This window comes from Mustela putorius, unplaced genomic scaffold (assembly GCF_011764305.1).
Source record: "Mustela putorius furo isolate JIRA1106 unplaced genomic scaffold, ASM1176430v1.1 tig00003858_pilon_pilon_pilon, whole genome shotgun sequence".
NCBI lineage: Eukaryota > Metazoa > Chordata > Mammalia > Carnivora > Mustelidae > Mustela > Mustela putorius.
In genome coordinates, this window is record NW_025422010.1 from 20,243,390 (window position 1) to 20,268,499 (window position 25,110).

At 44.8% G+C, this 25,110-nt stretch overlaps 2 protein-coding genes across 11 annotated transcripts in view; one reads left to right on the forward strand and one right to left on the reverse strand.

The window, feature by feature from the left end:
• The first annotated feature begins 154 nt into the window (after positions 1 to 154).
• CABYR (calcium binding tyrosine phosphorylation regulated) lies at positions 155 to 19,815 on the forward strand. Of its 5 annotated transcripts, none has more exons than XM_013051471.2 (6): positions 155 to 984; positions 3,408 to 3,580; positions 3,680 to 3,733; positions 14,180 to 15,433; positions 17,722 to 18,325; positions 19,727 to 19,815. In XM_013051471.2, exons 2-5 carry the CDS (start codon positions 3,433 to 3,435, stop codon positions 18,318 to 18,320), a joined length of 2,055 nt encoding a protein of 684 aa, XP_012906925.1. In that variant the 5' UTR covers positions 155 to 984; positions 3,408 to 3,432; the 3' UTR covers positions 18,321 to 18,325; positions 19,727 to 19,815. The 5 variants fall into 5 exon arrangements, with proteins under 5 accessions (XP_012906925.1, XP_004742905.1, XP_012906923.1 ...); XM_013051469.2 differs by having other exon boundaries at positions 158 to 984; positions 14,177 to 15,433; XM_013051472.2 differs by having other exon boundaries at positions 180 to 984; positions 14,177 to 14,527.
• Positions 19,816 to 20,096: 281 nt separating this feature from the next.
• Positions 20,097 to 25,110, reverse strand: part of OSBPL1A (oxysterol binding protein like 1A) — a 229,517-nt gene continuing 224,503 nt past the window's right edge. For all 6 annotated transcript variants that reach the window (XM_045065459.1, XM_045065460.1, XM_045065461.1 and 3 more), the window contains one exon: positions 20,097 to 21,285. In XM_045065459.1, coding sequence (XP_044921394.1) covers positions 21,183 to 21,285 — 103 coding nt within the window. In that variant the 3' untranslated portion in view covers positions 20,097 to 21,182. The remainder of the gene's footprint in view (positions 21,286 to 25,110) is intronic.

Genomic DNA, 25,110 nt, shown 5'->3' on the forward strand with positions numbered 1-25,110 from the left:
CGTAGGAAGTGCTCCGTGCAGCATAGGTATACACCAGAGCCTCAGCATGACCTTTTTTATTTTAAAGAGCTCTGGAAGCCTTAACTGTTTGAGTTTTAAAAAAAAAAAAAAAAAAAAAAAAAAGGTTTTATCAGATGGATGCCCTGAATATATTATTTCATGGTAGATTTCCTTTTTAAATATATGAAAATGGATTACAATGAAGCCTTGGTCTTCATGGTTATGATGGAGGTTAAGGCTCGGTACAAACCTGTGAGCCAGAATGGTGAGAGAACAGGTTTTTGGAAGGACGCAGCCTTCCCTGTCCCGCTGGTGGTTGTGGGAGGATGCCTTGTGCCCCGGGTATTGCAAAACTGTAATTAAGGGAAACTGGAATCTTAAGGGTTAATACCAAGGTCTCTCCACAGGGGATGGTCTCAAGAGGGAAAGTACTGTGCTGCGGGAAATTGTTCGTTCTCTTTATAGTAGTGTGTGTTCTGTATAACGTGACTAAAATTAGTCTTCGGAAAGGTGACTGAGAGTTAACGGGTGAGGTGGGGGAGTGATGTGAAGAGGCGCGGTGGTGACGGCGAGAACTGCCATAAATCTATTTCTCTTTCCTAATACAACAGCTCTTTTTTTATATTGTGCGACCAAAAGCGAAGAGGCCGTCGCCCTGACCGACTCCTGGCCGTTTGAAAACGCCCGTTTCCCTACGCCCGTTCGTCTTCTGTCAGAAAACGCGAGGCGACTCCCCGGCTAGGTTCTCAGAGTTCCAGCCTTTGTTCCCTTCGGCTCCCCTTCGGCGTCCCCATTGGCTGGGAGCACTCAGGCTCCGCCTCCTTCCCTGGGGGCTGGAGCCCTCGGAGGGAGGGAGGGGCTTTGTGACGCACGGCCTGACGTCAGCAGGGATATAAAAGCTCCGCAGGGAGCCCGGGGTCCTACAGGAGCCGCCGGCAAGGGGGCAACGAGGAAGCTCTTTAGAGCACAGCCGGAAAGGAGAAGGTGGGGCGAATCTGGAGAAAAGGCCCCCCCACCGTGTGGCCAGGAGGCAGTTAGGCTCTCGGGGCGCCTGCGCAGTGGGCTCGGTGGACAGTTCTTCCAGTGTGGGGGAAGGCGGAGGGCCTCCGGAAGGGGAGCCGGGTGGGGAAGGGCAGCCCAACCGGCGAGTGTGGCGGAGGTGCCGGATCTGGGCGGAGAGTCTGCCACCTGCACCTCCAAAGCTAGAGGACGCGGAACCGGACCCGCTCTCCATTTCGGTGCCCTTGTCACCAAACAAATCCAACGGCAAACCGAGCCCAGACCCTGGCGTAGGTCCTGAGCGAATGAGTGATGTGTCCTGTTGAACGTTTCCAGTGGCCCCGAAGCCCCCACTCCCTCGTCCTCTGCCTCCTGCTCAGGCGTTAGCGCTGGGGGGATGGGTAAACTGGGAGCTCATGGTTCAGCATGGGGGTCGGGGTCCTAAAACTGGTATTTGACATTTTTTTAAAGGAGAGTTGTGGGAACAGTTAGGCGGTCACTGTTCAGCGTTCTTCAGTGTAGGTGTGTGTGAGTACCCGTTGATGTAAGCTTGCTTCCTTTCCCAGTCAGTATTTCTCAACTTGCTCAGGAAGGTTTTTTGCATGGGACTGTGTTGTAGGATGCTCGGCGGCATCCCAGGTCCCAGAGTCTGGTGTGGGTGGGGGCGCGGCTAGCACCTGCGCTGAGAACCAGTAGGATCACTGTACGGCCATTCTCCATGGTTGGTGACATCAGCTGCTCACTGCCTGCAGGAAGGGTGTTTTGGTAGCTCAACCACGGCTGTTAGTAAGCCACGTTTCCAAACACGACTTACCTACCCTCACTGGAGTGCCAAGGGTGTACTTGAAAAAATCATACACGTACACACAAATAGAATATAAGTATATACATGGATCATACATAAAATTACTGCCTATGTCCCTTGACGTTTAGCATGTGGGCTTGCCAAAGCTGCGCCAGTAGTTTTTTTTAAAAGATGGTTTAATTTCGTAAAGGTCCCGTTGACTTACTCTAAGAGTAGGTTTTCATTAAAGGATTCAGTACACTTAATGATATCCTCAAAGGGTTTGCTTTGGCCAATAGAGATTCATTTTCTCCCCTGACCTTTGGGAAGACAAAATGCGCTTTTAAATATTCAGCATTTTGCTATGACACATTACTTTTTATTAGAGGTTGGCTCCTTGTATAATTGCTGTAACTGTGCAGCTTAGCCCCATGAAACTCATTACTCTCTTTATTGTAGGGATGTTGTTGACATGATTCATTATCTCACAGTATTCTCCCCTTTATAAGGACCCATAGGAGAAATTTCTCCTGGGTCTCAGTGTTCACAGTACCTGTGATTCACCCAGGCAGCTGATTTGGTTTTTTTATCTCAGGAAAGACCGATCATTTAACCAACTGTTTCCTATTTTGTAATGTCTGTTGGGTAGTTCAAGGGCTGATCTGACACTCCCATCTCTATGAAAGTGTAGGGCCTATGGCTTGTCTTGGGATATAACCTTACCTGTAGCTTCATCATATCTTTTCTACCATAATTTGCCCTTACCACTGAACTCATTTCCTTAAATAATTTTGTTCTTTTATAAACCTTAAATCATTTTCTACAATGAAACAATACACACACACACACACTGACACACAGATTAGAATGGCAACCTCTGCAACTCCTGAGCATTGCAGGTTAGACTATGCAATACCCTTGGTACCACTTAAAATCCAGAAAGGGTGGAGGAGGGGGAATGAGGGGAAAACAAGGGCAGAGGTTAAGGGAGGATATGAGAAAGAGAGGCATATGGCGGTGGGTGGCATGATACCACAAGTAACTTATTCCTATTCTGATTAGTGTTAAGGCAAAATTAAATTTAAAGCTAAAAACTGTATATTGAAAGCTAATTGATGTGTCCAGGGGTAGATTTAGAAAAAGGAGGCAAAAGAGATTTTCTTGTAGAAAAACCCTATTCTACAATTGTATTTGATGAAGGCACAAAAAAGCCAGTGCCCCTATGTAGTTTTGAAGGATCTTGTGTATACACAGACATATGACCTTAATTTATCTTTCTGGAAATTCTGTACAAAATATTTACTGAATTTTACAAGAACAAGTTTTGTTTGGTTGCTTGATTTTTCCTTCTTTGTTTTTAGTATGATCCTAGAGTTCTTGGCAGGGCTTTTCTCATGGGTTTCCTTAATAGTACCATATCACTCATCTGCACATAATCTACTGTGTGTGTGTGTGTGTGTATGTGTGTGTAATTAGCTCATTTTTGTTAGAATAAATGCCTAGAGGTTAAACTCAAGCTAACAATTTCAATAGGAGATAGGTTTATTCATAGAAACTACAGTTATCTCATGAATATTTCAGTAAAAAAATATATACTATAAGACTTTGTTTTTCTTCATTATAGTTGAGATTACAGACATCCTGCCAAAATGATTTCTTCAAAGCCCAGACTTGTCGTACCTTATGGCCTCAAGACTCTGCTTGAAGGAGTCAGCAGAGCCGTTCTCAAAACCAATCCACCAAACATCACCCAGTTCGCAGCAGTTTATTTTAAAGAACTTATTGTGTTTAGAGAAGGTTTGTTATTCCTTTAGATTATATACGTGTTGCTTTGAAAAGGAAGGCATTTTAAATTGGACATTTTATGTATCTAATTTCCTGTATTTATTCCTTCAGGGAATACTTCTCTGGATATAAAAGATCTTGTTAAACAATTTCATCAGATTAAAGGTAAGTTAACAGTTGACTAATCCTAGTTATAAATTATTGCATCATTACCACCATATGTTTAAGAATGGTGCCTATAAATATTTTTTGTTTAATCACTCTGTTTTGAAAAATAAACCATCCATGTGATTATTTAATTATTTGATCCATTTTTTAAAAATCTGGAGATAAGTCTGGAGGATTTTAAATCTTTAAAAGACAAAAATAGGAAAGACTCAACCTTCAAACCATTTGGTACAATGAGACCTCAGTGTGGATAAGCTATGAGTGAAACCCTTTTCTTTTTCTTTTTTTTTTTTAAGATTTTTTTTTTTTTTAATTTATTTGACAGAGATCACAAGCAGGCAGAGAGGCAGGCAGAGAGAGAGAGGACGAAGCAGCCTCCCTGCTGAGCAGAGAGCCTGATGCAGGGGCTCAATCCCAGGACCCTGAGATCATGACCTGAGCTGAAGGCAGAGGCTTTAACCCACTGAGCCACCAGGGCGCCCCGAAACCCTTTTCAATGCCCCCATCCTAAAGGAAGTACACTGAACTTTGAAGAAAATTGGATGTTGTAATAATAAAGACTAAATGATAATGAGATATACTATATAGGAAAGTTGTATAAACATTCTTCTTGGAAGATTTTATTAAACAAAGAAACTTCCTTTTTTCTTTTCCTCCTTGTGATAGGTTACCTGCAGTCCAGTTGGAGGGCAGGGGATTAATTAGGTGTTAATGACCACCTTTTCTGTTCTAAGAGTCTCTAGATAGTGAAGAGAAGTTTTTCCTAGAAAGTGTCTTCTCCAGCCATCTCTGTGGCTTAGGGCGATCCCTCTGCTTAGAAGAGAAGTTGTGTTTTAAGTGTGTATGTGTAAATGCCTATGTAAACATGACAGCATGAAATTGCATTGACAGAAGAGCAACGAAAAAAAAAAAAAGGCGGGGTGCCTGGGTGGCTCAGTGGGTTAAAGCCTCTGCCTTTGGCTCAGGTCCTGGGATCGAGCCCCTCGAGCCCCGCATTGGGCTCAGCAAGGAGCCTGCTTCCTCCTCTCTCTCTGCCTACTTGTGATCTCTGTCTGTCATGTAAATAAATAAAATCTTAAAAAAAAAAAAAAAAGAAAGAAAAGGAAATTTTAAAAAAAGAGGCAAAGTTGACATGGTGGGAGAATCAAAGCAAAGGGGATACATCGGTCATCCCAAGGACAGGCACACACATCTAAAAGAATGGTAAGAAGTGCTTTTGGCAGAATTTTGTGGGGAAAACAGACTTGTGGTCAGTGAGGGAAATAAGGAAATAGTTTTTGCTGCATTTGCTAGCCAATATTTTGGAATGACTGTAAAGAAAAGGTAGGATCAGGTGAGGCTGAGCTACTTTTATACTCTGCCAGTTTGGTGATGCCAATACATAACCTAGTCAAGCTAGGGAGAAGTCAGGAGTAGAACCTAGGAAAATGTAAAAAACGAGGATTTGGATCTGCAGTGAAAGATATACTCCCAACAGAACAAGACTAAAACCAGCAAAGAATCAGCATTTGTGAAGGGGCAGGAGAGTGAAGCGCTGTGGTTCTGGAATATTTACTCTCGAGTCTGACCGCTTCCCTGCAGGGTCCTGATGGCATCTCAGCTTACCATGGGATGCAGGTCTGGGCTTTGCTTGCCACCAGCAGGATTCAGACAAGTGCTAGAACACGGACCATTCTCCCCTTCCCTATCAGGCTGGTTTCTCAAGAAGTCAAGGTAATGGCAGGCTTGTACTCATGCCCTCTACACCAGGAGCTATGTTTGAGAGCCTTAGGAGTAAGCAGGCTTCCTATGTTTGAGAAGGATGGTAAAGTTGGTGAATCTTTATGAGGGGAGGTAATTAACTGGTAGCTTTTGAGACAGATTTGTTTACTGAGAAACTTACCCACCATTCAGTTTAGCAAGTGGACTAAACTAATGTGGATTAGTTTAATTAACAGACTGGGCTGATGGGATAGCTATACTTCCCGTAGAGGTAAGAAGAGGGAAGTAAATGCTTTTCTCCTCCAGTAACTACAGATACCAAGGCAATTTACATAACATGCAAATAATCCTAAAAGTGAGTTCACTGTATGGCTGTAGAGACAGATTGCTCTTGGGTAGTAGAATAAAATGAACATTGTGTGTTCTAGTTTACCAGGGAGATGAGAAGGTAACATGAAGGTATGACTAGAAAACATAGAGCTCTTTGTTACTATCTAAAACCAGTTTGGCTCATTTATCTGACTTTTATTGTCCTATCAACTGATTTCATATTGGCAAAGCATCCATTAACTTAGGTTGTAACATAGATCCTGCACGATTCCATCTGCATCCAGGAAAGCATCACTCGGGGCTAAAGAGGGACTATCTATGGATATACATCTTAAGGTTTCCATTTGGTAGGGCATTTCCTCCCGAGTGACATCCTCCTATCTTCCAAATGGTTTAATTCCTCAACTGCTATTCCTGTGGGAGTGCCAAGCAAATTTGCTGCATGGTGGTTTAGTTTTCTACAAGGAAAATGTGAATAGAACAAGTGGCATCTTTTCCTTTTTTTTTTTTTTTTTTTGTTTAAGATTTTATTTATTCATTTGGCAGACAAGAGATCACAAGCAGGCAGAGAGGCAGGCAGAGAGAGAGGAAGGAAGCAGGCTCCCTGCTGAGCAGAGAGCCCAAAGCAGGGCTCAATCCCAGGACCCTGAGATCATGACCTGAGCTGAAGGCAGAGGCTTTAATCCACTGAGCCACCCACGCGCCCCACATCTTTTCCTTTAAATACACTTCCCTTATGTGGATCCCTGTGCCAGGTATGGATGGTGGTGCCTGTAAGATCCTACATGCTCTGCTGGTCCTAGGGATTGTGGCTCTCCCAGGCTTTCCATGATTTGTAATATGGGAACATGGACCATTCTTTGAGGACTAGGTCAGTTGACCCTCATTCTGGTCTTTCAGTCTCTTCAGCATGAGAGCATCAGGTATTAGCATTTGGTAAGGTGGGGCAGAGTCTCACATTCATCCCTGGTGCATTTGTCCCCATTTAACTCCCAGGTATTAGACATGAGCATGAAAGACATTTGTTTTATATCCACAGTACATCCCTGCACATATCATTTGTTTTATTTGAACACTTCATCCTGGATTTTTCTCGGAAGGAAGCCCATATTTGGCAGGCTTCTTTATAGGACCAGTAGTGTTTACCCTTCTCCTCTGCGCCTTTAAAAACTCATGTAAACTCAGGTAATGGAAGAGGGAGGAGGAAAAGAACCAGACATGAGAGCAAACTTTTCTTACTTCTCTGTTCTTTCATCGCTTCCACCATTTTCCAGAGCCTAGGACCTTTAGGATGGTCCCTGGCTCTGTCCGGGATCCCTTGTGGCATATGCCTATTTCCAAAGCAGTTCATGCTGCAGAACACTTCTGTGGATCCTCTTGTTTTTCTGCAGTTGGATGAAACAGATCTCACTACCATGTGAATCAGTGAAAGTGCCCCTATTTTTTCAGCCTTCTCAGGAGAGTTTATTCATTAAATAGTACTGAATCATTAACTGAGAGGAATTTTTAAAAAAATATTTTATTTATTTGACAGACAAAGATCACAAGTAGGCAGAGAGAGGAGGAAGCAGATTCCCTGCTGGGCAGAAAGCCCAATGTGGGGCTCAATCCCAGGACCCTGGGATCATGACCTGAGCCACCCAGGTGCCCCTAATGGAGGGAATTTTAGAAACTCAGGTGATCTTTTAAGGCAAAAGAATTTTAAGTTCTACCACTTACTACATCACAGGTAGGAAAAGAAGGGAAAGAGGAATGGAATTAGCAAGTACAGGCATACCTTGGAGATACTGTGGGTTCAGGTCCAGATCACCATAAAGCGAATATTGCACTAACGCCAGTTAAATGAACTCTTTTGGTTTTCCAGTGCCTATAGAAGTTATGTTTATACTATAATCAAGTGTGCAATAACATGTCTAAAAAAGAAACCAGTGTACATATCTTAATTTAAAAAATACTTTATTGCTAAAAAATGCTAACTACCATCTGAGCTTCCAGAGAGATGCCTTGATGTTGGCGGCTGCTGACTGATCAGGGTGGTGGTTTCTGAAGGTTGGGGTGTCTGTGGCAGTTTCTTAAAATAAGTCTTGAGTGAAGTTTGCTGCACTGAATGATGCTTCCTTTCATGAATGATTTCTCTGTGGCATGTGATACTGTTTGATAGCATTTATGCCTAGAACTTTTTTCAAAATTAGAGTCAATCTCAACCCTGCTGCTGCTTGATCAACTAAGTTTATAGAATACCGTATATCTGTTGTTGTCATTTCAACAATCGTCACAGCATCTTCACCAGGATTGTAGATTCCATCTCAGGAAAGGACTTTCCTTGCTTATCCATTAGAAGCAACTCCTCATCCATTCAAGTTTGATCTTGAACTTGCAGCCATGCAGCCACATCTTCAGTGACTTCCTCTACGGAAGTCTGGAACCCCTCCAAGTCACCCAGGGGGGTTGAAGTCAACTTCTTCCAGACTCCTCATAATGTGATATTTTGACCTCATCCTATGAATCATAGATGTTTTTAATGGCATCTAGAATGGTGAATCCTTTACAGAAGGTTTAATCTGACTTCACCCAGATCCATCCAAGGAATCCTTATCTTTTACAATGATAGCCTTATGAAAGGCATTTCTTAAATAATGAGACTTGAAAGTTGAAATGACTTCTTGGTTCATGGACTGCAGAGCTGATATATTAGCAGGCATGAAAAACACATTCGTTGTACATCTCCATCAGAGCTCTCGGGTCACCAGGTGCGTTGTCAGTGAGCTGTACTATTTTGAAAGGAATCTTTTATTCTGAAAAACAAGTTTCAACAGTGGGCTTAAACTCTTCAGTAAACCATGGTATAAACAGACATGATGTCATCTAGGCTTTATTGTTCATTTCTAGAGCACAGGCAGAGCAGATTTAGCATAATTCTTCAGGGCCCTAGGATTGGGCCCTAGCTTTGGCTTCAACTTGAAGTCCCCAACTGCAGTAACCTAACAAGACAGTCAGCCTGTGCTTTGAAGCTTTGAAGCCAGGCATTGCCTTTTCCTGTCTAGCCACCAAAGTCCTAGATATCATCTTTTACTGTCAGAATGTTTCATCTACATTGAAAATCTATTGTTTAGTGTAGTCACCTTTGTTGATGATCTTAGAGCTTCTGGGTCACTTGCTGCAGCTTCTCCATCTGCACTTGCTGCTTCACCTTGCATTGTTATGTCACAGAGGCAGCTTCTTGCCTTAAACCTCACCATCCACCATCCACCAGCTTCAGACTTCTCTCCTGCAGCTTCCTCACCTCTCTCAGCCTTCACAGAACTGAAGAGAGTCCAGACCTGGCTCTGGACTAGGCTTTGGCTTAAGGGAACGTTGTGGCTGGTTTGGCCTATCCAGACCACTCAGACCTTCTCCATCTCAGTAGTAAGGCTGTTTGGCTTATCATTTGTGTGTTCACTTTCAGTTTTCCTTTAAGAACTTTTCCTTTGCATTCACAACTTCTCTAACTGGTTGGCATAAGAGGCCTCGCTTTTGGCCTGTCTCAATTTTCAAATGCCTTCCTCACTAAGCTTAATCATTTCTAGCTTTTGATTTAATATGCGAGACATGTGGCTCTCTCTTACTTTCACTTGAACACTTAGAGGCCATTATAGGGTTATTCTTTGGCCTAATTTCAATATTGTTGTTTCTGGGAATTAGGGAGGTTCCAGGGGAGGGAGAAAGATGGAGGAACAGCCAGTCATCCTAGACTGACATAGGGCTGCCACAAAGCTTCAATCCGTAGTGGGGGAAAAAGGTGTATTTGTGAAGTAAAATGAAGTGAGATATTTTGTCCTAGGTCCTTAAATATATTTTGTCAATCAAGGCAACTTTATAAGGTAACATCATTACAATTTTACGTAGAAATCTGATGCTTGGGCATGATTAAAAAAACTTGTAAGCTTCTAAAAATTAATTGCCAGGTTAGGATCGAAACCTAGATCTTCCTAGCAGCATAACTCATACTCTTTCCATAGTAAATAATATTCTCTGATCCCTCTGGAAAAACTTTAAATTCTTGAACTGAAAGTGGAGAGGGACTTCAGCTCCCTTTCCCCATAGTATCTCCTCTTCCACTTCCTCTGTGGTCACTTTCTTGTGTAGAGCCTGAGGCCAGATTGTGCTAGTTCTCACTTTTTCACCACTCTGTGAGAAGAGGGCAGTGGTTTCCCCATGTGGAGAGGCAGATGAAATCTCAACACCATCACCTTCCATCCTCTTCAGCTTTACTGAGTCTAGTTTTTAGTACCAGCCCTCTCCTGCTCCCAACAAAGGCAGGAAATAGCTAACTCTTTGGAAGAATCAAGAAAGCCTAGCGCAACTGAGTTAACCTGTTAATTTTTTTTTTTTTAAGATTTTGTTTCTTTGAGAGACACAGATAGTGACAGAGATAGTGAGAGAAAGCACAAGTGGGGAGAGGGAGCCTGATGTGGGGCTCTATCTCAGGGCCCTGGGAACATGACCCAGGCTGAAGGCAGACACTTAACCCACTGAGCCACCCAGGCACCCCAACCCATTAACTTTTCTTACTGATCCTGGACATTCTTGGTTTGGCCATAAAATAGTAATTATAATCACGCACTGCTGCTGATCATTGGGCCCAATTTCAATTTCTATGCAGCACCATAGCAGCTATGCATACCATTAAATGTCTTATTTATTCATATTAAATATTCATAATGTTTTTAGTTTAATTCTTATGCCAAATTCTATTTTCATACATTATTTTCACAGTTGGTTACACATACTTGTGGCCATTCTCTCTTATTAAATAAATGAGAAATGTATCAATTTCAGAACAATCTATACTAAATTTTGTGAAGCTCTGGTGCTACTCTGCACTTTCCTGGGCATTTTTTTTTTATGTAAGGCTATACCGATTCCCTAAACGGGGATGTACTGTGCCAGAATGGTCCTTTGTATTTTTTGAAGTCTCATATTTGCCTAGACAGGGTGGTGATTTGTACACAGGTAAGAATTTCATTAAGTTTAAAAAACGTTCAAATAATTATCTGGTTGTGATACTGGGAGGGGGACTGGGGTGTTTTATGCTTTTCCATTGTGGTAAGATTAATCAATTGGGGAATAGTCCATACTAAAGAAGAACAATAAATCATGGACCCAGTCGATGGTACTGTCAAGAGTTGGGGTCAGATTAGCAGCCTAGGACAGAAATACAGGATTAGGAGTAAGAGAGGAAGCAGATATAGCAGACCAGGAAAATGAGGACAAGGGGGTCAGGGACACTAGGACACAAGGGTCAGTACGGGCAGGAAGAACATCTTGGACCTGAGCAGCTAACTGTAGCTCTCTGCTGTCTAGGAACGTTGACAGTGCCCTGTTGTTCACAAAATCCAAACCCTTCAGTGTCACAGGGATAATTCTGAAAAACATTAAGCTAGTGTACATTGATTTCAGATAGCCTCCCATTGTTCTTCGCTCCGTTCATCTCTACCCATTGATGTGTTCATTTGCTTTAGGGGAAAATGCAAATACAGTTTGGAAGCCATTTTACTCAGTAGTGAGTTTCCAAAGTTCATAGTAAAAAACACTTTGGAGTTTTTCAGGAGCCTGTTTTCGTTGAGGGAAGATTTTCTTGGAATTTGCAGAGCTGACTTTTAAGAGCCCAAGATACCAGAATCAAGTCTTTATTTTATATATGCCATAGGATATAAGCTCCTTTCCAGCTGCGAAGGGTCGGGAAACGGGAAGTCCTTCCTGGCGTGGGACTGTGGTTCAGGGCGTGGGCAGTGGACATGAAGTGCTAGCTGAGACTGGAAGTTGTTGTAAGGAAGATGGGGGAGAATCTCTGACTGGACTTCTCTAAAATCCAAACGTAAGGCTTGTGCTTTGCTTTCCCGGGTGCCTCTCAGAGCAGCTGCATGGTGAGTGTGACACTGCGTCTAACATAACCCGTGCTCCGTTCAGCAGCCACACTGTAATCGTCATGCTCAGATGTTCAGTCCGTAATTACTGAAAGAATAAATTTGAAGCTGTAGATTAGAAATCATGGAGGGTCTGTCTCAGCTGGGCCAGAGGTAAGATGTCTGGTGTCCCAGGGCCCGCATGTGGCTGGTAGTTGTCCAGCTGTGTCCCAGTGGTCCCCGAGTGCTGACTAGCAGGGAATCGGGCTGGGACGTAGTGAAGTTACTCGCCACGCCAGCAGAGAGCTGCAGCACGTAATGTTCACGCTGGGGCTAAATAAAAACTGGCAGCTGGGCCTCCGATGCTAAAGAGGAACAAATTAAATTAGGAAAGGGATCTCCCAGGAAATAACAAGCCACATTTCCCACAAAGTGGAAATCCTTCAGCGAATACAGCCAAGTCCGGGACTAACACGCGGGGCCCAAGCAGTAGGAGTGGTGGCTCTCCTCAAGGCCACCAAGAGTCGGCAAAGAGCAACATGGATCAGAACCAGCGCTTACTCCAGCATTTTGTTTCCTTCTTTAGAAGTGGCAGAACCTTTGCTAAGTACTAAGTACCCCTAAAAGGCTGACTTAATTAGCCAGAAGAGACTTAAGTATTTTTAATGTTTTAGTATTTTTAACCTAGATCAGGTACATTTTACCATTTGGAAACAAGCATTTTAATGCAAATAGAGAAAGTAAAGTAATGCTTTCTGACATGTCTGTCAGTGTGTAAATTTTGATCCCTTTCCAAGACCAGGTCGTGCAAAGAAAGCGCTCTGCGATCTGAACCCTCCTACCTTTGCCATCATCTCCCTCTCCATGCACCAGACAGCCTGTTACTGCCCGATTTTTGGTTTATGCTACTTCCTTCTCCAGGAGCTGCCGTGTACCTTTCAAATCCCACCTATCTGTAAAGTCCAGTTCATTATTTTATTTAACAAATCTGTAAATTCCTGCCCATTGCCAGACACTGAGCTAGGTGAAAGTCAGTGGAGGGAGAGAGATTTCAGCTTCAGCCATGACGGAGGGGCTGCTGGCACACTTAGCCTCCTATCCTCAACCATCATAAAAGCTGGAGCAATTCTATAAAACAAAGTCCAGTGCCTGGATCCCTGGGAGATGAGATTCACAGAAAGTGAGCCCCCTCATCACCTTAGCAGCATTTTCCAATTTCTTATACCAGGAAAGCGAAGCCAAGCACAGAGTGGAAGTGCGTCTGGGAAGAGAAAATGGAGCAGCAGAGTTTGGGGCTACTAATATGGCTGGGATTTGGGCAACAAAGTATCAGAGAGGGGGTGTTTGCAGGGAAGGATCCCCCAAGTCTGCAAATCCACTTCCTTTGGGTTGCTGGCCAACTCTTGAGCTGCCTGTGTGTGGAGGATGGCTTGAGGCTTAGCAGGGAAAAGCTGGCAGGAGAATAGATGCTGAGGGGATATCAGAAGTGGGGTGCTGCCGGGGGCGGTGGGCTTGGGTCCAGCCGATATGAAGAGGCTTATGAGGCCCTGATATGCAATGAGAGCCCAAGAAGGTCACAGCCGAGGAATACAGACACAGACTGTGCAAGGAGTAAGAACAAAGCTGAAACACACCCACTTTCTGCCTTTCCTGCCGATTTCATTATGATATGAGGGAAATGCTTCCCCAAGTGAAAACCCTTAGTAGAACAAGCAGCTGTGAAAGCGTGCGATAAGGAAGGGGTGTGGGGGACAGGAAGGTGCTGAGCAGAGGAAAGGGTTCCCCTAACCTAGGAGCTCTTCTAGGTCATTAGCTGTCTCGACCTCCCAAGCCAGGGGAATGCCCTCATGCCTGAGGAGTCGCTGCAGCCACTGATGGATCCAGAGTTCTCTTTCTGCCTCTCTGGGTCAGTTCTTTAGCTGCTGCGTTATCACACCTTACCAGCAAGTGCTACCATTTTTAGGTTAGACTAGATGATGTTTCCTAATGTCAAAATATTTTATAGGCCCCATTGTCCCATTCACTATTAAATGCTATATAATACCAGTTTTCTTACATTGAGGACTGCCTTTATTGACATGACAGTATTTGTTTCATTAAGAACCCATTATGTCAGCTGAAGATTAGATCACTTACTGGTCAGGTGGGACCCCCTACCCTCACCCCCTACACCCCCCAGAACACCTGGGTTTTGTGTAGGAGTTTGGATCAGGAGCTTTACCCATGGAGGTTTCTAGCTTCCTTAGTTCTAGGCAGTTGCGATGACCAGCTGAAGGTGGTACTTGCTTCCTCGTTTTGTCACTGTGCTACACAGAGTTCTTGATTTTGGAGACGAACTGAGGTGTCTTCTGAGCGGGTAAGGACAGGGAAGTTTACGCACCCATTCTAAATGACAGATGCTGGGAAACGGAGTAAAACTCCTCCGTGCTTGTGTGTGTATTGACAACCGAGTGTTCAACCTGTTACTGCTTTAAAATTGGGGTGGGGAGGGACATCTGCTTATTAACCCATGTGGCTTTTTTAGTAGAGAAGTGGTCAGAAGGAACGACAAAAGAGAAGAAAGCAGAATGTATGAAAGAAAAGGAAGAAACATCTATAGTTTCCCAAGAACCTACACGGATGGAGAAATCCACGGACACAGAAGAAGACAATATCACTGGACCACTGTTTATGAACAAAACCACTCAGTTCCCATCAGTTCACTCGGAGGTGCCCCAGGAGCTCGAGGAGACACCTGAAGCAGCTCGTGGTTCCACTTCGAAACTGTCTACCCCTAAGATGACGACCCCACCGTCGTCACCACCTCCGGCAGCTGTGTCACCAGAGTTCGCTTACATCCCAGCAGACCCAGCTCAGTTTGCTGCTCAGATGTTAGGTAAAGTTGCATCTGTTCATTCTGATCAGTCTGACGTGTTAATGGTGGACGTGGCCACGAGTATGCCTGTGTTTTCCGACGAGGCGCTGAGCTCAGAGGCTGTCGAAGATGCTGGGGCGGCCACTCCTGCTGCGTGTTCTGCAGAGGGGTCAGTCCTTCAGGTTCTGAGCCAAACAGCTGTCCGTGTAGATTTGGGTTCTAAACCTAAAGACGATGAAGCTGAACCAGCAGCGGCTTCCTCCTTCCCCTTGCAGGATGAACAAGAACCTCCTGCTTACGACCAAGCTCCCGAGGTCCCTTTGCAGGCCGATATTGAGGTCACCTCCTTCGTTCACATATCATCTATCTATAACAATGAGCCTGTGATTGAAGGAGTCGCTTACGTGGAGCAAATACCAGAAAACATAGTTATCCCTTTTACTGATCGCACTGCTTCTCTTAAAGAACATGAGCCACCACTTAGTCCCATACCTGTAGCCCTTGCCACGGGCATGTCTGAGAAAGCTGTGCGTTCTGTAAAACAGCTGGAGGAGGATAATTCCTCAGTCCATATGGAGGCAGAAGCAACAGTTCTGCTCCCTGACACCTCTTTGGAAGGTCAGCCTGCACAGCTCCTGGAGGCAGAGGGCTCCACCCAAGCAGTAGGCTCTGAAAAACCTCTGCGCGTTGCAATGGAGTTCACTGCCCTAGTCCCTGGCAACCCTGGGCAGGAGTCCTGGGGAAACTCTGCAGCCCAGGAGATGGAGGTCCAACTCGTGCTCTCCGGGGAAGCTGCCACAGCAGTGCTCTCGGCTGCGCAGGGAAGGGCAGCGGGTGGTGCCCCCCCTCCTCCTCCAGAAGGTCTTACTGAGCCAGACCCTGAACCACAGCGGGAAGCAGCACTTGAACAAGGTTTGACGGAGCCAGGTAAGAAAATCAGGTACTTACAACATTACCGATTATATTTTCAGGTGACCTCTGTATTGCAGGTAACCACGGACGTGGGCTCCCTCCAGGTTGGTCAAAAGGCTCGATTTTCAAGAGGTTTTAAGATGGCAAAACTCCGTTAGGGCTTTGTTGTACTTGAGATTTTACTCTTATGAGATGAGTGATTTTAAAGTGACATCCCCCAGCCTGGCCTCCGAGTTGGGTCACCGAGCACTTTTGGACATGGCCCACGGAATGAAAAACCCGAGTCAGGCACAAAATCTGGGATCTGGATCTGCTGTAGCAGATGTCGGCCAGGGGCTGTTGGTCTGAAATTGCTCACTTGTGAGTGTAAACTCCAACCACACAACGCCGTCCAAGGTGTGGCCCGTGGCCCGTGAGAGACATGGTGGTGTGTCGCCCCTGCTTTCGCCCTGCAGTTGGGGGCCTCTGCAAGAGGGTGCGGGGAGCCTGCGGGACCCTGCCTCTCTGCCAGGGGGCTCCTGCAGCCACGGGGGCAGCTCCAGAGCTGGACGGACAGGACGGTTCAGCCACACTTCTGTCCCACGGGTGAGTGCAGAGGCGGCGGCAGCAGAAAGGCTGGCCATCCGCTTGAGCCGCTCAGAGGACTGGTCTCCTCCCGTCAGCTCCCCCACCATGTGTGAAAATCCCCACCGCGAGCTGCGCTGCTGGCCATCACCTGGGCTTGCCTGTGACACAGACATGGCTTGATCTCTCCCTCCGTCTAACTATGGACTTGGGTCTGCCCTCTCCCGCCTCCACCCCTTGAGGGCTAGATGGAGCTGACTTCCCCGCTCCCTTTTGCAGAAGTCCTCTTCCACACTGACTCTTCCCAGAGCCGGAAAGGTCAAGTGTTACCAAAGCAGGTGTTTTGGGATCAAATTCTGTCTGGCAGTATGACGGGGATCTGCACCACTGAAAAGGTTGAGGGCAGCACTGGGAGCTAGCATGCAGGACAGGCACAACCCTTGTGGCGGGAGCAGCAGTGACACCCCAAGTCCGGCTCCCCAGTGCCTTGCCCTTTTTCTAAAGCACCACGTGGAGCCTGCAAATGGAAGGCTAGCTTGTACGTGTTTTCTAACTGGCTTGCAGAAGGATCCATTGACCGCATCTGAAGCCACTGAAAACTCACCAGCTTAATCATGTGCATAGTGTTCTGTTCTTTTCTGGGGAAGAAAAGCTGTACCAGGGATATGAGGCCCCGTGTTCAAACAGGGAACGCAATACAATTTGGGTCCGATGCCACCTCTCCCTCAGGAAGAAGTTTCACCTCCATCCCATCTTCTAGGACTTAGTTCTCCAAGACCGTACAGTCTTCATTAGGCCAGTTAAACTTGCCCTCATAGATGCTGTGGTATTAAGCAGATGGATGGCACTCCCAGACGTCTTTATTTCCCCTTAAAGAGCCCTTCTGGGACCAACACACCTTTTCCTGCCACCTAGCACCTATGATTTCTTTTTTTTTTTTTTTTTTTTAAAGATTTTATTTATCAGAGAGAGAAGGGGAGAGAGCGAGCACAGGCAGACAGAATGGCAGGCAGAGGCAGAGGGAGAAGCAGGCTCCCTGCTGAGCAAGGAGCCCGATGTGGGACTCGATCCCAGGACGCTGGGATCATGACCTGAGCTGAAGGCAGCCGCTTAACCAACTGAGCCACCCAGGCGTCCCGCACCTATGATTTCAAGCCTGGCCTAAAGAGGGTGCTCTCTGGGGTTCTGAGTCCTAGATTCTCTGATGTCCTGAGTGTGGTGACCAATTAATGTGAGATTATGGGGCCTGTCAAGGGCCAGAGATAAGTGATAATGTGACCAAAAGTGGAGGCCCCGTGTGGACTTCTTTAGTAAAGAAAAACTCACTATGCAGGTGCATTAACGCTTTGTCACTGGCTTCACATACACTTCAATCGATTCTTTTGGTAAAGCCCCAAGTGTGGACGCTCCACACCCTGCGTGCAGGCGCTGTGGTGGCCATGTCTCAAGCTGGTGGCTCTGGGACCGGCAGTTTCGGATGAGCTCGCAGCTTCAGCCACAACTCGAGTGCCCCTGCCACCTGCTAGCACGACCCTGTTCTCACTTTCCAGTGGTAGAGAGCCTCACGTCTTTCACATTACCAAACATGATTTAGCCCTCTCTATAGCATGCTTTATGGCACATGTTACTATGAGAGCTGTTTGTTTATATGTAAAGAAAATTTACAAAGACATTTCTGTGCATAGTGCCGGATACAGGGACCGACCTTTAATGCCTGCAAATTTTTTTTTTTTTTTTAGCCATAGCAGCAAGCGAAGCAGGACAACCACCACCATACTCTAACATGTGGACCCTTTATTGTCTAACTGATATGAATCAGCAAAGTCGCCCATCACCGCCACCTGCACCTGGGCCTTTCCCCCAAGCAACCCTCTATTTATCCAATCCTAAGGATCCACAGTTTCTGCAGCAGCCACCGAAAGTTACTTCTCCAACTTACGTGATGATGGACGACAGTAAGAAGACCAGTGCCCCACCTTTTATTTTAGTAGGCTCGAATGTTCAGGAAGCTCAGGACTGGAAACCTCTTCCTGGACATGCTGTTGTTTCTCAGTCAGATGCCTTGAAGAGATACGCTGCAGTCCAAGTACCCATTGCTGTTCCTGCAGATCAGAAATTCCAGAAACATACCCCAAATCCCCAGAATGGTAGTCCTCCTCCAAGTGGACAAGATGTCCCCAGGCCACAAAGCCCAGTTTTTCTTTCTGTTGCATTCCCAGTAGAAGATGTAGCCAAAAAAGGTTCAGGATCTGGTGACAAACGTACTCCCTTTGGAAGTTACGGTATTGCTGGAGAAATAACCGTGACTACTGCCCATGTTCGCAGAGCAGAAACCTAAAACTGGTAGGTGACTCTTCCTACCAAAATATGTGGGCCTTAACATACTAGTACTTTCATTTGTTGACCTGGAGATAGAGGTATTTACAGAAATTGAATTGAGATATGCAAAGAGTTGGGGCATACTCAAATGTGATGTGGTTATTATCTCCCAAGTTCATTACCCTGGATTACTAAGAAATGCAGAGTAGGTGCGCTGCACCATGATGACTCACATAGAGGACTCAGGGCCCAAGACCTGAACCAATCCACTCAATCACCTTTGAATACCTGGTTCTTCAGCTAGCCCCATGGAAGATGCTAAAAAGGGATGGCTTTACAAGAAAAAAGATATTAGGTAGGAATTTTGTATAACTGCAGGTGAAGGGGTAGGTTGGGGCAGGGGCCAGATGCAAGCACTAGGGCCAACTGGAGAGAGGGGTGACAGGTCAGAGATGCGGTGGAGCACCTTGTCACTGTAGGAGGCTTGTTCCTTGGAGAGTGAAGATTTACAGACTGGGCAGGCTAGAAAATAGCTGAAGGACCTAAACAACTGACAAGAACTGGATCAGACCATTTACTCACAAATCATCTTTAAGTTCTTCATTCCACTAGTACCTTCTGTCCCATGCTTGTCCCACCTTCCCTGTGTGTGGGCATAGCCTGGCCTAGACCTACCCCCTCAATGTGGGAACAGACAGAGAACTCATGATACCATGTGAAGCACAGTAAGGGCAACAATGACCCTCCTTTATTAGGGTGTTCAGGCCCGGATGTCATCTGACCCCTGAGGCCCAAGAAGGAACCAGCCTTGCAGAGAGCCTAAAGACCAGGGCTAAGGCAGGAAAGAGCAGACTCAGACATACCAAGGAGGCCAAAATAAAACTGGTGGGGAGGAGCTGGGGACGGCACCTAAGAGGACCTCATGATTCAGGGCCCCGGATCCGAAGGACAGACACTGGGGTTGACAGCTCAACAGGAAGTCAGAAGAATGACAAACCTAGAAGGCAGGAGGAGGTCACTAGAGGAAGCAGGGAGACAAGATAATACAATGCAAGGTCAAAGCCATACACCAAAGAGTTGATACTTCACTGGGAATTTCATGCTGAATACCCCACAGGCAAAAGCTAGATTTCCTTCACAGGCAGGTCCAAGTACCACAGTGACAGTATTTCAGGAGATTACTCTGTTATCAAATCTTAGGTCTATGTGCCCTTCTCATTCACCCCCTTTGTAGACTTTCAGTGGAATAGTCAGAATGGCTGTTTTTAGCATGAAATGCTGGGCTATAGCAGTGCAAATTACAGACCGCTACATGATTAGATAAGACTTTAGGAAGGGGAGGGTAGACCTCACATTTCTGTCATGCCACTCATTTTACATGTTCCCTTTCGTGATTAAACAACTCGCTGTTTACATTCCTAACAGATGCTGGATACGATGCCGTTTGAGCCAACGTTCAAGGTGGAGTCTGCCACCGAGCGTACTTTGTCAATAAACTTCCTGCAAGCATAAAACCCTGCGCTCTTATTTGTAATTTAGAACAATTGATTACAAAAGACCTTAAATCTTTTCAGACTTGTGGAGCCTTGAAAACAACTCCACTCTATTAGCAGAGCTACAGGGCTTTCTAGGCCAGTCTCCCCACCCTCCCCACACCTTCCCGCCCTGGACGACCAGTACTACAGAGTGTGCAAGCTGCTGGGCAGGCTCCAGGCCCCGCAGAGGGCGGCACAGGGCCGGCTTGGTAAGGACACTCTGGAACTGCGGATCAGAGTAAGAAACCACGCTTTATGGGAACATTCTAAAGCCTTTATTTAGCATCAGGTAGATTATTTCATTATAACACTTGTTAACTTCAAGACAGCAATTAAAATAATTTACTGGCAGCTACCTAAAGCCCCTTGGAGCAAGATCTCAGTCTGGGGTTGGGTGGATAAATACCTAAGATTAATGTACCCCAATTAAAGGGGCAAAACTACTGTACAGTAGGTCTCCATACATATTTTAAGTACATGGGTGCCTTGCAAACTTGAAATGCACAAGACCTCCTTTTATATAGTTTGGTACTTATAATACATGAGTGCAACTTAATGTCTCTGGTGGCATTTGCCACAAAGTCGAAGCATTTAAAAAGGTTTGTCATTATGTAATGAGATGATTAGAATCTATTTTTAGGGCATTTTTGTGTATTGCTAAATTTTATACAAATTTTCAATTCAAACACCTTTTAATTCTAAGGACCCAGATTACAGAAAATTATAAAAGTAAATTTAGAGAAATAAGTGAAATACCTTTTCCAGTTCAAATCAGGAACACCTGTTCTGAATATTCAGGTACTTTTTCTTTTCCGATGTGGGAAGGGGGAAACTGGAGAGGATTAGTATGAAGAAAAGCCATCTTTTAAACATAATCTTTACAAAATGACATAACCTTCTCTGCATTTGAGCACATAAACATTGTATAGAAGAGTTCTAAACATTTCAAAGTTACATCTAAAACATTCAAGCATGACGGCATAAAAATATTCAAAATAACTTGATTTGGGATTACTATATAATTCCATAAAGCTGAAGTTACAGTTGGGTATAAACCTTCCATAAATATGGCAACAACAACCATTAAAAAGCATTATTCTCCACACTGTTTCTCTTACTTCTATAAAACAGTATTTCAAATCAGTAAGTCTATTTGGATAGCAAAATTACCCATTTTTCCTGTCTTTCATCACCAATATCACCTTATGCCCTATATTTGTTGGGTGAAACGCAAGTTATGAGCGGGTTTTTTGTTTTCTTAAAAGATGAGTAGAAACCAAGGAATTTAAAAACATAGGTTTAAGACTTATTTGTAGATTAGCCAAACGCCCTGACTTGTCTGCACTTTAATAAATGTCAGGCAAATTGAAGTAGTTTCTGTCCCAGTAGCTGCCCGAGTAAAGCCAGTCCTGTGCTCCATTGTAGGGATTAGGACCTTGATGGAACCACCTGTTTAAAGAGAAAGGACAAGATTGACGGGTGGGAATCATTTAAAGGGCTCCTGCACTAGCACCTGCACTAGCGCCTACACTAGCGCCTGCAGCGTTTCCCCTCACTCTTGAGTTAGGGATTTCCAAAGAGACTTTTAAAGAAGTCCTGCCATTTTTAGAGAGCACCTAGGTAGAGTAATATTCCAAAAGATGTAGCAACATCACACAAAAGGTCTACGATTTTTCCAAAGCATTTGGCAGAGTACTCAGCAGAAGTAGAACCTTCTGTATAGTAGGGGTGTAAGAACAAATCTGTTGGTCTGATGGTCCTCTAGCCCCATCCCTTATCTTCCACCAGAAGGCATTTTTGGGGAAAGGAATTAGGAAAAGGAAATGAACCTCTACAATATACCTATAGTACGGGATTCAGAGTTAATGCCCTTAAACTCAAAGAGGGAGTGGAATGTCAGAGAAGCTAAATAACTTGTGCAAGCTAATAACTGGTATCAAACTTAAATTTGATTTTAAACTCCATGATTTTTAAATATATTGTGCTACACCGAATCCACTGAAATTACTCCTAATCTTCCTGGGTCTCCATTTTCCTCATGCTAATACAGCTTCTTAGGTCTCACCTCTCGGTTAAAATCCCGATTGGTCTTTAATCCTGCATAGAGCTGCTTTAATCATTTCCTTGCCCTTTAAAATACCACCTATTTCCCACAGTCACAGCTCCCTTCAGGCTAGGGAAATGTAAAATTACTTGCCCCAAAAAGGTTCACAATTAAATTTGTGTCATATTTTTTCTAAGTATGATTTTGGTTTTAGAGTAACACTGAAAAAGTTTGACAGGTCTTTCTAAAAAAAAAAAAAAATGTAAGAAGCAATTTAACTATTAAAATGAGTTTAGATATGTTTGGTAATTCCCCAATGCTCCTATTATCCCTACAGCAGCACAAAACGCTCTTAGAGGGAAAAAAAGCTTCAGATCAGGCAGATTCCTTGAAGGATCACATGATAAATGCCCATTAGACCACATTTCCTAGAATATTAATATCTAAATTCTCTATTTAGATTTTGGGACCTTTTCCCAATTAGAAAATTTAAGTCTACTTTAAATGATCAGGATATATCAGATCTGGTTAACCAGACTGAAAATATATTTAAAAACCATTACTTGGGGGGGGGGCGCCTGGGTGGCTCAATGGGTTAAGCCTCTGCCTTCGGCTCAGGTCTTGATCTCAGGGTCCTGGGATTGAGCCCTGCATCGGGGGGAGGGGGGGGCTCTGCTCAGCGGGGAGCCTGCTCCCCCCACCTCCCTCTGCCTGCCTTCCGTCTGCCTACTTGTGATTTCTCTGTCAAATAAAATCTTTAAAAAATAATAAAATGAAAAAATTTAAAAAATTATTTGTCAAAGTCAAAATTCTGTCTAATAATATAAAGTATATAGTTATACTCCTTTCAGTCCCCAAAGTCCGAGCAGTAATAGCACTTTTGTAGTTAGGCTTAGCAAAGTCAAGCGTTTCAGAAAAGAAGACACATCAAACTCAAGGTAATAAAAAATAATTAAGAAAATGAACCAAGCCTCAGGTCATGTGCCACGGCGTAGACAAAGTTCTCTAAAGACCATGTCTGCAACCGCAGCCTCTCTTTGGAGGGCGTATGCCCTCGGAGGGAGTCCAAACACTGCACTAGAGGGGAGCACCGCAGAGCCGATGGTCTGATGCAGAGGACCAGAGTTTCCTTCAACTGCTAGTTCTCCTAATTTTGAGCACTGGTGTCTGGAAACCTCTGCTGTTATCATCCTACACCTCCCAAATACACAGAAAGTTCAGGGGATTTGTCTTTCTAAACTCACATTTGAGACAATCACCAGTAACAGGAAGAGGAGCGTAAGATTTCCCTGCCACCACCTTTTATTCAGGATCTTGGGTCTCCAGAGTCTGTGGGCCCGCGTCAGTGAAACAGCAGACTATCAAGTGTGAATTCTGCGCGTTGCTCAGACTATCGGGGAGACACACCGCCAACATTCCTGCCTCAACACGTCACCCGCCTCTCCCCACCCCCGCCCGCCGTCACTTCACATCCTGTCCCTCACCTGTCCCTCCACTCCCTCCGCGTACCTGACCCGATGAGGAGCCCTCTAGGAAAACAGGTCAGGATTATAAGCAGCCATTTTCAGATGCAGGGACTGTCATTACAGCCTGAAAAAGTCTGGAGCCTATACTCTCTTTGGGTGCCTCCTCTGTTAGCGGAATACCAGCTCTGAGTGTGGAGGAATTTAGGACAGATTCTAACAGGTCTCTGGGTCTGATTTCTCTGAAGGCCAGTTAGCTCTAACGAGCAGAAAACGTTCCTGCACAAACTGCCCTGCCTCACTTCCAGCTGAACCATGCCACTCAAACACGTCATCAATCCTGAGAAAACCCAGTCAGAGAACGTGAACTCCCCTTACAAAAGAGCTCAAAGCAGATGCTTTTGACAAAGAGCCAGTAGGACCATTTCAAAACCACGTATATTCACACAGGCACAAAGGAGCGCCGGTGGAGGAGAGGCCTGAGGTGGTGACTCAGGGCGGCACCTGGTCTGGCTTTCAGGCTGCCACACCGCTGTCTGGAGCCCACTGCTCTCCGAACGCTAAGACTCTGATAGTAAAAATTCTTAGTAGACTTTGCACTTACTTTGTACACCTGAAAATGTGACCAGAAAAATACAGGAGCTAATAATTAGAAATATGATACAAAAGTGGGCTTCTGCAAAAGAGATGAGAAATAATGATAAAATGAATCCAATCTTTTCAAGGGGATCGGAGGGGAGCTTGTAGCTTTGCCTGAAGGACTGATGGCGGTGGAGGCTCCAGTCACAGGGCTTGGGCTCACTAGCTGTGTGTCCTCAAGCAAATCCCCAAAACGAAATACATCAGCATTTGTTTTCCTCTGAACAACGAAGGGATTTCCGGACCACTTTCAAACAGTATTCCACAGAGGTCTAGGAAGCCGGGGTCCATACAGAATGGGAGAAGGGGAGGGCCGGCCATGTCCTGACCACCCCCCAGCCCCACCGCAGCAGCTCTACCCCCATGAGTTCTGTATTTGCAGATTCTTTATGCGCTCACTGGCAAAAGAGATTTTTAACACTAACCAAGCCCCAAAACCACAAGATGAGATGAAATCTAAGGTCATTTCCAATTGCAATTAAGTTTTCCTAAGATGCAAAAGGGCTATCAAATAATGTCTGAATGCTTGCAAAAGTATGTCCCTATAGCCTCTACAATTTATTTAATGACTTTGAGTTACAATGGTCTCTACTATGTGATATAAATTTAGAAAATGTTTTTATCCTATTCCTGCTTACAAGTGATTCTATTATTCAGTAGTCACTATGCAACTCCTGACTCTTAAAAAAACAAAATTTCCAAAACTAAGAAATTTTGTGGCCCACTTTCTATTTCTGAATGGAATCCAAGATGTTACTTTATACAACTCCTATTTCAGGTGCATGTCAAATCCCCTGTGTTTGGAAGAGTAATGGCAATGGATACACATAGTAGCAAATGGCTTTGAACATTTTCATGCCCCAATGTGTCATTCTGGATTTCACTTTCCTTTCCCTCTTACAACAAGAAAAAGACAGGACTTCACCAGACATGGAAGGCAGACGGTTTGCTTAAACCACTTACCTACAATAATCATGTAGGAATATTTAAACCTTAATTTCCGAATAGCCCTTTTCCTTTGTCACACATGCAAGTCTTGCAGCTCGAGTACCCGGGGAACCAGCTGTTCACTCCAGGCCTGGGAATGTGCTGCAGCCCCACGCCGGCCCCGCCCCGCACAGCCGCACG